General features: G+C 51.9%; 2 protein-coding genes across 2 annotated transcripts in view; both read right to left on the reverse strand.

Moving 5' to 3' along the window:
* GNAI3 (G protein subunit alpha i3) overlaps nucleotides 1–11478 on the reverse strand; it is a 31937-nt gene extending 20459 nt beyond the window's left edge. Inside the window, exon 1 of the mRNA XM_026084381.1 lies at nucleotides 11240–11478. Within this exon, the coding sequence (XP_025940166.1) occupies nucleotides 11240–11357 (118 nt within the window). The 5' untranslated portion in view covers nucleotides 11358–11478. The remainder of the gene's footprint in view (nucleotides 1–11239) is intronic.
* A 1051-nt stretch (nucleotides 11479–12529) lies between these two features.
* On the reverse strand, nucleotides 12530–13894 carry GPR61 (G protein-coupled receptor 61). The gene has a single exon (XM_026084296.1). It carries the CDS (start codon nucleotides 13892–13894, stop codon nucleotides 12530–12532), a length of 1365 nt encoding a protein of 454 aa, XP_025940081.1.
* Between the last annotated feature and the right edge of the window lie 651 nt (nucleotides 13895–14545).

Genomic DNA, 14545 nt, shown 5'->3' on the forward strand with positions numbered 1-14545 from the left:
GGGGGGGGAAGGTAGGTCAAAGATTACCTAAATCTTCCAGACACAAGCACTGAACCAGTTCATTGTTTCAAAGGTACAAGCAATCTTCAGTAAAGTGCTTTTTCTAAAGCCAGATCAAAACTGGATTCATCTGTACTACGGGTGAGGAATTTTTCCAATTAATGGGAAAAGCCCTGCAGCATCTGCAATTTTCTAAAGAGAAACCAGGTCACTGCTGAAACAAATTCTTAACAGAAACCCAGAAGAGATGCACCTGGAATAGCCATTAAAGCACGAGCGAGGAAGACAAAAATTAACTGACATGTTCCTCATTTCCAGCCTCCAGAGGAGGCCACAAACGGCTTGCAACTACAGCAACAGCCCATATCGGCTTTAAAATCTCAGCAGGAGTTTGGCAGAAACTTTGCCGGACCATTCCTGAGACAGAGTGATGCTGCAACCTTTGCTGAACTCCAAAATCCACTGGAAGTTGTCAGTGTTTGTAATATCCAAATCTCAACAAATATCTCCAGAATAACCCTACACATTTCGCTTTACAAAGAACTTGAAGCTGCGTGGCCAAGTTACAGGGGAGATGAAGGGCCAACACAGACCGGAGAAAACCGCACAGTCCTTTTGGGCTCCGAGGTGCGGTTATGAAGTGATGCCGAATTTCCTGGCTTCAGCTAGAGGCCACCTGCAAAATCCAAAATGAACCCCCTCCCCTCTTACTTTGGCCCCTTTTTGGAGTTTAACAGCACAACAAAGTTGTCAGGAGTCCAGCGCTTAAAATATCAGGAGAACCATTACAAGCACGGAGCGGGAGCTATTCAAATAATCCGCAACCCCGAAGGACGTTATCTCCCTGATAAAACAGATGTTTCCTTTTGTCAACATTTATTCAACATCCCACCCTAGCAAGCGAACACGAATACTTCCCTTTATACACAAACAAGCTTCTAAGATACAGTTTTCCAGAACACTGCCCTCCTGGTTTGTTTTCCACCTGGAAAAGCTCTTAGACGCCAAACACACCCTACCGCAGCCCTCGTACCTGCGCGTTTTTTGGAAAGTTAAATAATCGAGCCCTCGTCCTCTTTGCTGTTTCCCTCCCCCTTGTTTCTAATCTCATCGTATAGCATTTGAATTCTGATATCCCCACCTCCTTGGCACGCATATTTCTATCCGAGGGGCAGCTGCCATCCCTGCTAACATTTGTCACTTCTCCCCCATGGAAGTTTTTTTTTTTAATTTGAAATGGCAATACCCCACTGGAAAGATCTTGGATATTCCAAGGCCAAGGGTGATTTAGCAAGATATAAAGAACTAAACAGTAAGAGAGTTGGCAGAGCCTGCACTAAAGATTAGGAAGAGGAAGAAACATTATTGAAAAGAGGAACAATGTTATACCACCGGGCCTCAAACAAAGTTACAGCTATTGTTGGAAAAGTCAACAGGGACCGGAACACCTTAGGTTAATAGCTTTGCTCTACAAGAATAACACCACATTTGGGAAATCAATCTGTAAAGAAAGGCATATGGGCTGACTAAGGCACGCTTAAGTGAGAAGGTACCAGGAGCCTGTGTTGCAGGACAAACTGTTTGACGCCATCACTGCCCCTAAACAAAATGAAAATGGAGGATTCGAGGAACACCACTGTGAAAGTGCAAGTAGCCAGGGCCCTAAGATCACCGTGACTTAAGCAGGCCTTTCCATGACAAAACAGACCCTGGTCTACTGCTTTGCCTGCTGGCTTACCTGCGGCTGCAATCGACACAGTTCTCCGTCCACGTCCCCGCCAACCGTTGGCCTTGCAGCCTGAAGAAAGCTGCAAGGCAGCAYGGACAACCGCACAGGAGATGAGTCTGCTCCTGAAAAAACCTAGTTTCCGGCCTGATGCAGTCGAGTAAACAAACCCATGGCAGGGTACAAGCACAAGGGTTTCCAGATCATGTTCATATAAGCAGGGAAAAGAGAGAACTAGGGATACAGGGAAGTAACCACTCCTCCCAACTGAAGCCATCACAGTACACAAAGTCAATCCGCTACATTTAGAGAAGAAACTTTCTTCAAGGAAGCAAGGCCACTGGGAGTGGAACAGGGGCATAGGGAAAACTTAAAAATGTTTCAGTCAGAAGAAAGAGGCACTAAACCCAGTACGTCAGTATTTTACGACCACCACTCAGTCCCATTCAGAACCAAAGCAGGGGCAGCCAGAAGGGTGGCTCTGGTCAGCCGAGCCTGYGAACGGCCTTGCGAGAGGCGCCAAGAAGCTGTAAATTTCCACTTCACTTTCACAGGCTCAAACCAGATCACGAGCATTTCATTCTCCATTCAATAGCATTTATTTTCCATATGAGTCTAATAACATCCCCATATGAAAAGTCAGAAAAAGAGTTAGCTTTAAATGCATCCTTCAGCCATCAATCCAGCTTAAAAGATTGATTGTATTAGCCAGAAAAATTAAGGCTTGAAACCATAAAACTGCACATGCCTCAACGACAAACGTTAACCCCTTAGTACCTAAACACTATGTTTTACACATTTGCTTGTTTTGGGGGACAGAGGAGAGGTTGTTTGGGTGGGTTTTTTTGCCTTGCATCTTCATTAGGGCATTAGCTCTATTTTTCATGAAGGATTTGAACATGTAACAATTACCTTAAAGCTTCTAGCAAAGATTTTTGACCTGGTGCCTTAGGAAAATAAATAAATCTTCAAGTACTTGGCACGGTGATGGTCTCCCGTGTTGGGCAGTGCCAAAGTCAAAGCACCACCAATCAAACAAAGGAAGAGAGCCAAGGGGTTTGTGCCAACACGGGGAGCGACCAGGAACCGATTTAAGAATTGGTGGTGTTCGAAGCAGGTGTTTTATCACTGTGGAGCAAGACAAACAATAGCAGCGAAAGTCTGGGAAACGCTGGGTTCAAAGTTCCAACTCCAGTTCACACTGAAGCGTGGTTAAAAACATCTTGTGACCATTCACAACAGGATCTAGATATACCAGTGAGTTTCGCATCAATCACGACCAAGAACCAGGAAACACCAGCTCAACTGAACTAGCTGTCTACTAATGCAACGTCACTCAAACATTGAAAAACATGCAGATTTTTCTTCCTCCTTACATGGATATCAGGCCAAAGCTGGATCTTAATGACTGTATAAACTTGTAGAGGAATAACTAAGTATGAGGACAACTGTTTTACAACCGATAGCCGTGAAGTGTACTGACAGCAACTGTCGATGTTCCTCCAGTATTGTCTGGCAAGTACAACATCTTGCTCTCTCTCTAAATCTACAAGACAAAGGTTAAAAAAGTGATTCCTAAAGCAACTATTTCAGGATATTGGTCATATAGAGGAAAATTTTCTGCATTCGCAAAACTCCAAGGCTGGTGTACAATAACATTAGGATGACAGCATTAAGTACCGCAACAACCCGAGCTTTAAGAACGTCACTTTTCACCTCTGCTACAAAATCACTCCTTGTACAAAGAAATATTTTYATCTGCACCCAGAATCAGAGTTCAGATGCAACTTATGAAAGGAACACCAGCGAACGCATTGCCTAAGCCGGCTCAGAGCAGAGCGCACCCATCCGTAGGACAAACATCACAAACACAGGGAAGGGCTGTCAGAACTGACAAATTGTTTAACAGCCACAAACTAAAACGCACAAGAGGAAAAAAAAAAAAAAGTGTCGCTAGTGTAAACAGAGCCTAATTCCCACCACTAAATGGCCAACTGGCATAAGGGCAATTATAAATACCAGCTGTACCCTTCTCCCCTATGAAGCCGGCACCAGCTACAGCCACAGCAGCCTCCCATAACAACCAGKTGCCGGCACCCCTTATCCTAAACGCTCAGCAAGGGACGCCTGAATTCCCTCTTCCCAAAGTAAGGCATTCCTTTTTTTTTTTTTTCCCCCTGAGATCAGCTACTAATGCCTTGTCATCTTCAGAAAAAGACTCCTTTTTGGCATTTTAAGCCACACAGCTAACAGCCAGCCCAGCACTCCTGGTTCGCACTTGTTTCTGCAGTTCCTTGTACAGCGCTCTTGGGAGCGTTTTAAGCTAATTGTGCCTGTTGTTCAGCAGCGTGGGCTCGAGACACCTATTGACACACGCCACACTTGCGCGATACATCTTTTGGCAGAAGATCAAATGAACATCTCTCCCAGCTAGGCCTCCTGGGTGCCCCTTTCTCACCTACAGGTTTTTATGTTCAGGCCTATATTACATGGAATCTGAGCGTGAAGACTAGCTTTGATTGAAGCGCCACAACGCACGTTGCAAATGCAACAAACATCTACTCTAACCTGTTGTGGAAGTATTCCTGAAGATACACGCCACAGCAGCTTTTGCATCTTCTGAATGCCATATAATAATGCGCTAATTCCAGTCCTCTTCAGCYGGGGTTCACTCGACTGGATTCTTTCAGAGATCAAATATTAAAAAAAGGCACGGACTGATCTATCCAAGCAGACCAGCTTTGACATCAGATGAAGATTTTTATCCCGCCCTCACGTTTACTAGTATGGGTAAAAGAAAAGAGACAACCAAGGGAAAAATAGGAGATCTACCAGAATGCAACAGAGGATTCTGAAGGGCCAGACAAATGGTGAGGGCATGGTGAGAAGAGAGGGGTTTGAATATGATTTATTGGCCTCGTCTCCTCAGTATCAAGTTTTTTGTGTGACTTGCCTGTTTTTAAAAAAGTTAAGTGTCCACTGAATTTGATGCCGGGAAAACAGTCTTGAGTTCTTAAAAACCACTTATAAAAATAAGCGACTGGGGAGAAAAGTTTCCCCACTGAGGGAAAACTTCACTCCTTAAAAATAAGGGAGCCTTTGGTGGACAGAGACCCTAAAACACAAAGCTACAGGAAACCAAGCTCCATGAACGCTATTGCTCGCCCAAGGATTTGGATTCTCTTTCTTATTTGTTTTTAAAGATAAGCTAGTCAGTGCCACTGAAGTAATGAGAGAAGGTTAAATAAGTCAGAGCAGTTACCAAACACCAACTGAGAAAACAAGAAATAAGAGACATGCATTTGATCACGACCATCAGTGGCATCGGCACTAGAACAAAAGGTGATGGCACTACGAATTAGAGAAGCATGATATCACTGGGGTCTCCCCACCCAGTTTATGAAGTGGGCACTAGCAAAGTAATCAGCACTTGTCAGTCATTTCAAACGCAAACCCCGCTTTAAGTCATTAAGAGACTGCCGTTTGATCAAGCTTACACGAGGAATAAGTTTTACGTATTAAAAACAGGAGGAATAAAGTACCTTTTTGCCAGCAACAGCTAGGCATTAGCCAGTTGCTTAAAACTTAAACAAGCTGCAGTCTAATTAGAAAATTCTTCTTCGCAGCACATGCTCTTCTTCCAAGAGTTATTCTGATGTTCTGCCTCCGAGTTTAATGAAACTTGAACCATGTCCAGAGGGCTCTTGGAGGATAGAATGAAAGACCAATTCTCCAGCCAGTCGCTCCATCTGCAGCTTAGCAGTATGTTATAAACTGTCTGTCCTCCGCTATCGAGGCTGGGCCCAAGCACATTTGTCTGCTTTATTTATATGAGCATGTGATGTACACACAGCCGAAGCAGCGGCAGCAAGACAGACGGCTGCTAGAGTGCCTGCAGTAGAAGTCCCATCCCACAGCTGGCTAAGTGCATCAGATGTTTCTTTTTACGTGGCGCAGAAAACAAGTGTTTGCACTTACAGAGCAGCATTCAGCACAGAAAGACTCTTCTCCAAGTTACGGTTACCCTGACTGATCAGAGCTGTCTAATCAAAAAGCTAGTGAATTAAATCACGCTGAAGAAAGACCATTTTGTAGATGCAATGTTTTGCCTGCCCGTGCCCATTTGTGGTGGGGAAAGCAAAGGGCAGAACTAAAGACCGACACGAAGGGTACATAGCGATTCTTTACTTGATTCTCACCCTGTGAGATTCAACAAAGCAGATGGTAAAACATGGCTGCAAACCGCAGCTCAGACCAATCATCTCTCTGGCTGACAGAGACAGGGAAATACCATCATCAAGATAGAGACTACCTCCATCTCAGCTAAGGACAAACGCATCTGGTCCTTAAAGAAGCTCTAAGCAGAGATAAGATGTGCAAGACAAGAAGTCTCCAGGGAGAAGATCTGACCCATTACCAAACTACTTCAAGTATTCTCCTCTGGAAAGCAGGCAGACTGCTGCGACACTTCTGCAAAATCCAGATGTCTCAGACATCAAGAGCACCTTTCCCAACCCGAGCTGAAATTYGAGCATTGATTTGACCTCATTAAAAGTGTGGTTTCGAGACATACAGTAATTCCCACCAATTGGCTCTTCAGGCTAATTGAACTACTTATTTTGTCTTATGAAAGCGTAACTCGGGGCTGACCCTGACTGCTGCATCTGTGAGAAAATCTTCACATGGTCAAGAGTCACAAGATATATACCGCTACATCAGAGAGCGAAAGCTCCAGCCACGACTCAGAGATTAGAAAGGACAAGAGTTCCCTGCAGGTCCCATGAGCAGACCAAGCATGCAGCAGGATCCCAGAGCAAGTTTACTATTTCAGCCCCAGTAGCTCCAGCTGGGGAGGATCTATAGAGCAGCAGCCATGACTGCAGGACCAGGACGACCCTATTACCAAGCATGCGACATATTCCCAATATCAGAGCTATACTTCATCTGTTGGAGAGCATTAAGCAGCTCCAGAGCCAAATAGTGGCCAGGTCTGACACCCTGATGGTCCCTCTGAAATACTGTCCACAATAAACCRGTTGTGCTACCAGAAAAGATACTTCTAGTTAACTGTATTATAAGCAGCAGCAAGAGCTTTCCCCTGATTTGCATCCTTGGAATGTATCTTTCAATGCTTTACCAAGACATAACCAAATCCTGCTGGGCACCAGCACTTTGGAAGGCTTGGGGGATTTGGGGAAGAAAGAGTGGGAAATGAGATTCAGAAAAAGCAGAGGGCTCCAGGAGTGGTGGAGCTTGTAGTTTGCTTGGTTAGTTATGTAGATGCAAGCTATTTTAGAGCAAACTTATGTTTTTAATTATTCTGCATGAATTAGCAGGAGTGCTTGAACATAATTACAAAGAGTATCCAAACCCACTAAAATTTTAACAGGCTGCAGAACAGTGCGTTTTACGCATGAACGGTTCAACGCTGGATGCGTCCACACAGCTCCAGTCACGGAAACACCATTCCATACGGAGAGGCAATATCGCCCAGGTTTGACAATGGGACAGCTCCGTACACCCAGCAGCGAGCTTTGCCACTTGACGTCGCGCAAAGCCCTCCAAGACTCACCGCAGGGTAATTAATGTGCCAGACACTCTGAAGCTTGCTGAAGAGCAAAGCTAACAGTACAGGAGAGCACCTAACCTAACCAGGAAGAGTTTCTACACCCTCCTACATTTTGCTGGAAAATCCCACAGATTTCTGCATCAGCAAAATCGCATGTCTGTGCCTGCAGAGTAGCAGAGCTTGTTCCCGGAGGCAAACGAAGAGAAAAGAGGCAGTGTCTAGCACAGAGATCGGAGCAAGGACTCCCAGGTTCTGTTCCCAGCCTCTTCCCAGCCTCCCACGAGAAGCTGGCGTCTGCTGTGGAAAGCATTAACCTGCTGCTGCCTATGGTGCTGAGAACTAGTGCATGCAGTCAATTAAACCATTAGTTCAAGAGGACCCGATGACAACAATCGCACACTAAATGACAATTACATAATATAGACAGGGGTTGGTATGACCTTGGGCAAGTCGTTATTCAATGCCTAGGTTTTCTTTTGTCCAAAAAGCATAAGAGTTACTCAACAGGCAGTATTGTGAAAGTGAAGCATTATAAAGCTATTCGAAATCCTGCACAGAAGCTGCCCTACAAATACAAACACAATTCCAGAATTTTTTTTCTTTCCCCCCACAGCAATCCCAGAGTTATCAAGCAAGAGAGACCACCTGAGCCAGTATCCAAATTGTCTTCACCATGAAAAAAGTGGAAATTCAAGGAACCAGAAGGACCCATAAGGGAATGTGTAGCTGAAATCCCCTCTCCTTCCTTTTCTTTCCCAGAAAAGGGCAGATTTATGAATGAGGAAGTCAAGTACAATGAAAACCCTCCGATTCTGGGTGCATTGCTAACTCATCAATAACTCCTAACACCTAGGCTCTGTTAAAAGCTGTGCTGGCAAAAAACAATTACCCTTTGTATAAGCAAGAACCTTTTCTTAACCTACATAATTCTGCAAAGTACAAACTAGGCCAGTTATTTTAACTGAGCCAGAGAAGAACGTACAGACTCCAAAACTTTATAAAGAAATGCATTTCTTCCAGATTTCACTACATCAGCAGTGCTGCGAGAGGCTTGTTCCGGTTACATAAACTACCACATGATCTCTTACAAGTTAGTGATACAAGACACAACTTATCCTAGACATTTTAATACTGTGCTCCAAAGAAAAAGTGCTTGCTCAAACCACGGGGAAAAAAAAAAAAGGTGAACTTTTCCATCAGCTTCTTGATGTCTCACTGAAAGGAGCCACATTCCTATTGCAAATATTTTCTTCTAGCAATTAACTGTTTTGCTTTACCCGCACATTAACAAAGCTGCATATGGGGAGAGTACATTTCAGTATAATCCGGTATTCCCTTTAATCACCAGCAATCGTTACGCTAATTTTTAAAACTAGAAAACCTTGACATTTTAAGTTATTGCACGCTACAGCCAAGCGCAAACCTGATATGAGAGCGCTATTTCCTAAATGAGGCTAGATACAGATCGCTACTTTATGAATAGAGAGTAGCAATCCAGAATGCAGTTGCTACTTGTGCTTTTGAAAGTCTCACCTTGCATTTCGGTTAATATGCTTTGAAAACGATCATTGCATAATCTTTTGCATACTCCTTCAATTCTGTCATTTGCTGAAGAGGAGGTCAGGCAGTTTTAGCCCCAAAATCCTTAGTGTCTTTTTACAGCCACAAAGAATATCATGCCGTACCTCTTACAAGGACACAAGCAAAAACAAGTTTAAAAAAATGTATTCTCGAGATAAGGATCACTTGGAAAGCAGAATTGTTAGTCAACATGCCCCAGTCTAACAGGGGAAGTAAATATCATTGTTCTAGTCTTCATGAACTCAATCTGTCTCCACCTGAAATGGCAAACGTCAAAGCAACAAAAAAAAAAGACATTAGAAGGCGACGACCTACATGACCAGATGGTCCACCTACAACCCTAGATTTGCACTGCCTGTTCCTTAGCTCATTTGAAGTTGCAAAGAAATGGAACAGGAGTCGGCCTGTATCTAGCAGGCTTCATCAGAGAAGGGTATCTTTTCCTTCTCTGTACCCTACTTATCACCCAACGAGGGCTTCTTAACATGGTTACTTGAACATAGACCAAATATGGCAACTTGCTTGCAATCCTTAAATATTTATCCACTCAGGGAAGTATAACAAAGATAGTTCTCCCCTAAAGATTTTATTCCATTCAGATGGCTTTTCCAGTCCTCTCAAAAATCCATGAATGCATTTTAGGTGGAAAAAAAAAAGTGCACAGAAGTGACACTTCCTTTCTCAGCTGTTCTGTTTTCTGTACATACAGAGATTGCACTGAGGTAGCAACAATGCGCTTTGCTTTTTTTGTGCTCCTGCAAGCTCTGCAGAACAAGCTCAGCTATGGAAGGGTAAGCCGAATTCAAACCTCATCTTTTGCGCAAAGTCAGATCCTATCACAGGATCTTTACTGTGGTAGCGTGAGGCACAAAGGACCCAGCATGACTATCGCATCCCCCGCAAAGGCAGTTTACACAGAGTGGGCATTTCTCATCTGAGAAACAGGTGCCCAGAAAGCCATTTTCAGCATAAAAGCTAACTACTAGATAAAAGGATTTAATTCCATTGCCCCAACCTAAGCAAAAAGCTGATCAACCATGCCTGCATGACTACAGACTGTATATTGTCTGTATTCAAGCAGGAGCAAGAGTTTTCATAGCAATCTTCTTTGTCACACAAGCACAGGAGACCCAAAGATGAAAGAAAATGAGACAGCGGAGCAAACACCTTCTCCTCCCAGAGCCCAAGACCAAAGCCATCAGGTAGACCATCACCCAGATGGAAGGACTGGTAAGATTCAGACCCAGGCTACAGACAGAAGAGTTATTTCATCAGGCAGAGCCTGGCTAGGAAAAAGCCCCACCCTGGGACAGCGCGCTAGGAAGCGGCGTGCTCCTCTTGCCCACCAACATGGGGGAGAGCAGGACAGGCCATCTCCTCCCTCCTGAGGGCTGGGCACAACGGTCTTCCAGGAGCCCCACCAAGCAGGTAACGATCCCAGGGAAGGGATAGAGGACCAGGGTGGGGTGAGGGCTCAGGCCCATGCCAAGCCCTCCCAGTGTCGCAACAGCAGAGCTGACCTCTCAAAATGGCCTTTTTCCAGACTCACCCTGGAGTCCCCAGTCCCTCAGGGCCCTTCCCACAGCTCCCCGAGGTTTCCTACAGGAATTCTACTCCAGCCCAGCCTCTCAAACCCTCACGCTTCTTTGTCTCACTAACACCTTTGCCACCCCTCTTCCCTCAACACCCCCTTGGCTAATCCCTCACCCCGTCCCCCACAACACCCTCCTCAACCCCTGCTCACCCCACGGTCCCCCAGGGTGCCCTCAGCATCCCTCCACTCACTTTTCAGAGACCTTTTAGCCTCCCCCAAACCCCTCCTCAACCTCCTCCAGATAGTCCTGCCCTCACCACCTCACTCTTCTCCTCAAAGATCCCCTAAAACCCTCCTGAGTCCTGGAAAGCCCCAAATCCCCTTCCTAGGGACTTCTTCACCCTCCAAGCCCTGGAACCCTCCCAAAACCCTCAGCCGTCCCAGCTTTTCTTCACGCTCTCCCCAGAGCTCCCTTAGCCCTCTCAAACCCCTCCCAGGCCCTGGAGATCCCCTTCAAGCCTCCTCTCCTGAGACTCCTTAACCCCTCAAGCCCCTTCTGGAGCCCCCAGCCCCCCYCAAGATGCTCCCTAAAGCTCCCTGAGGCCCCCCAAGTCTTCCCCTTAGCGGCTCCTTAGCACCCCCCCCCCGGCACTATAGAGTCTCTCCAGCCCCCCACCTTCCCCCCGGGGCCTGGCGACCCTAAGCCCCTCTCAAGACCCCCTGGAGCCCTCTCACCACCCCAAGACTCTCCCCAGAGCCCCTTTACCCCCTCCCCGCCCCTCCTCAGAGGCCCCCCGGCCCCCCTCAGGGCCCCCCCGCCCCTCCTCACCGAGCAGCAGCAGCTTCACCTCCTTGGCCGCCTTCTCGCCGTCCTCCCGCAGGTTGCGGTCGATCATCTTGCTCCGCTCCACCGCCGCCTTGTCCTCGGCGCTCAGCGTGCAGCCCATGGCGGCGGCGGAGGGCGGCTCGCCGCCGGGGAGCCGGAGCGGGACAGACGGAGCGGGGCCGGAGCAGGGCTGCGCCTCTCGCTTCCCCTCAGCCCGGGCGGCTCCGTGAGGCGGCGCCGGATATCCGCCCCGCCGCGACCGTTACCCGCCCGCCAACCGCCCCGGGGCGGTGCCTCGCCCGCCGCGCGGCACGCCGGGAAATGCAGTCCGCCGCCGCGCGGGGCACGCCGGGACTGGTAGTCCACGCGCTGCATGCGGGGAGTTGGACGCGGCTCCGCCTCACTTCCGCCTCGGTGGAGCGGGGCGTGATGGGAGCCGGGCTGCGCGCTTTGCTTCCGCCTCGGTGGAGCGGGGCATGATGGGAGTTGTAGTCCTAAGGGAGGGGAGGTGGGTTTCTGCATGGCCCCATAACTGCCCCGCCCCACAACTGCCCCAGCCCTGTTCGTGCCCAGGCCCAGGCCCACAACTGCCCCAGCCCTGGCCACGTAACTGCCCCAGCCCCACAACTGACCGGCCCCAGCCCCACAACCGCCCCAGCCCTGCCCAGGCCCAGCCCCACGCCAGCCCCAGCCCCACAGCCCCTTGCGAGCCCCCTGCCCGGGGTGTTTCCCTCGACCTCCCCCAGCCGCCCCATGCCCGAGGGCACCCGCCGCCCCCCAAGGACTGCTCCTGCCTCCGCCCCTCGCTCAGCCGGGCCCCACGGGGGGCAGGTGAGCCCGGGAGGCCCCTGGGCCCCCCGCCGTGGGGCACGCATGGGGCCCGGGGTGCCAGGAAAGCGAGGGATGGGGCTGTGCCTGGGCAGGGTAGCGGGACTGTAGGGGGCGAGGGGGATTTTGGGGGACCCCCCCACCAACCCCCACTGCAGATCAGGACACGAGTGACCCCCTAAAACCGAGCCCCCTCCCCGGGCCCCCACACTCCAGCCGGGCGCGAAACAGTTCCCCCCAGGGTGGCAACCCCCAAGCTGCCCCTCTCCGGGGCCTCGTCCCCAAATGGCGGGGTGTCACATCCCGTCCCCGAGCCCCGGGCGAGGCTGGCAGGCTCCGACCCCCGCGGCCGCCGAGGGGGTCCCCGTCCCCCCTGCGCCCCCCCCGCCCCAGCCAGGCACGCACACCAGCTTTCCTCTCGCAGCCGTGTTTGACCCCGCGCCCGCCACCGAGCCGGGGGAGACGCTACAGCTCCGGTTTGGGAGAGGCGGCCACCGGCACGTAGCCACCACCGCCGCCACCGCCACCACCGCCGCGGTGCCGCTGCTCGGGCACCTCGGCCGCCTCCTCGGCGATCTGCCCCGGGATGCGGAAGTCGACGGGGGGCTGGTCCTGCTTGGGGCTGGGGGTGCCGGGCCGGGGCCGGGGCTCGGCGGGGCAACCCGTGCCCTGGAGGAACTGCAGGAAGTTCTCCTCGATGGAGCCCTCGCGGCTGGGCAGCCGCAGGTCGTCCTCCGGCGGCTGCTTGAAGAAGCAGGTGAGGAGCCGGCCGAGCTCGCCGCGGATCTGCCGGTTGAGGCACCCGTAGAAGAAAGGGTTGGAGGTAAAGCAGAAGTAGCCGAGCCAGGTGACCACGGTCTCGGCTTGCCGCCCCGCCAGCGGCTGGGGGCTCAGCGCCGTGTAGAGGTGGAAGGAGAAGTAGGGCAGCCAGCAGAAGAGGAACTGGCCCCCCACGGCCAGCAGGATGGCGGCCGCCTTGCCGCCGCCGAACGTCCTCTGCGGCGTGGTGCGCGGCACCCCCGAGCTGGTCACCATGGTGGAGCGGCTGCTGAGCGACTCGGAGCGCCGGCGCGGCGTCTCCATCCAGGTGGGCAGCGGGCCGTGGTGCATGGCGGCCACCCGCGCCACCTTGAACATGCTGCAGTAGACCACGACGATGATGAGGAGGGGCAGGAGGAAGTAGAAGGCGGCGAAGAAGACCACGAAGAACTTGCAGTAGGGCCCGCGGCTCCATTGCAGCGAGCACCCGCGGCCGGCGGGGACCTGCGGCCGGTCCGGCGAGAGCCAGCCCAGCACGGGGACCAGGGAGGTGGCCACCGCCTTGAGCCAGACGCCCACCAGCACGCAGGCCACCAGCCCCACCGTCATCTTCACCTCGTAGCGCATGGGGTGCACCACGTAGTAGTAGCGCTCCACGTTGATGGTGGAGATGGAGAGGATGCACATGCTGATGAAGCAGACGCTGAGGAACAGGTAGACGCGGCACATGGCCTCGCCGAAAACGGGGCTGTCGAAGACGGCCGAGCCGGAGAGCATCTCCAGGGGCATGAGGGTGAGGGCGGCCAGGAAGTCCACCAGGCAGAGGTGGAAGACGAAGACGAACTTGCGCAGCGCCGGCGTCTTCACGATGACGGTCATGACGGCCGCGTTGCCCACGATGGCCGTCAGGTCGATGAGCAGCATGAAGAAGAGCCCCACCGACTTGGAGGCCACGTCCTTGGGCTTGGCGTCGGCCGTGCCGTTGGGGGGCATGGAGCCCGGCGAGGGCTGGAGCGGCCGCGCCGACCTAGAGCCGTTCCAGGCCCACGGGGCAGGCAGGGAGGGCTCCATGGTGGCCCGCCGTGGCGCCGGTCCTCACCAGCCCATCGCCCATCCTACGGGGCCCCCGCGAGGGGCCGCAGAGCATCGCCCGGGCGCTCACATCCTCGCCGGCCCCTCGGTGGCCGGGCTCCGGCCCGGCCCTACGCCCGCCGGCGGCCCCGGACGCTGCTGGCCATCGCCCGGCCCCGCTCCGCCGGGCGCGGGACGGGTCCTGCAGAGGCCGCGGCACTCAGCGCACCCAAGGGCTCCCGCCGGCCGCCCTCATCTCCCGGCTCCTCTCCGCCGGGCGGAGCTGAGCACCTGCAAGGGGAAGGGAGAGAGGCGGCCGTCAGCGTGGGGGGGAGGCCGGATCAGCCCCGAACCGCGGCGCCTTGGTGCCCCCCCGAAACGTCCTCAGCTGATGCCCCGAGCCTGGGGACATCGGGACCCCAGTCCGTCCTTGTACCTGGACACCTGGGCTCACCCCTTATCCCCCCCATCCCAAACGCATCCCGGGATGGGTGCCGYGCACCTCTCTCCCCAGATACCATGGGGACGTGGCAGCCAGCGCTGCGGGGTCCCCGGAGACGGGGGGGACCGTCATGGGGGGGGGCAGCCCGGAGTCACCCTCCGCAACAGGGGTGTCCCCCTCCCTTCCCCACCCAAGGGTGCTTCCCCGGC

The sequence above is a fragment of the Apteryx rowi genome, unplaced genomic scaffold (genome assembly GCF_003343035.1).
Source record: "Apteryx rowi isolate R43461 unplaced genomic scaffold, aptRow1 scaffold_1189, whole genome shotgun sequence".
In the NCBI taxonomy this organism is placed as follows: Eukaryota; Metazoa; Chordata; class Aves; order Apterygiformes; family Apterygidae; genus Apteryx; species Apteryx rowi.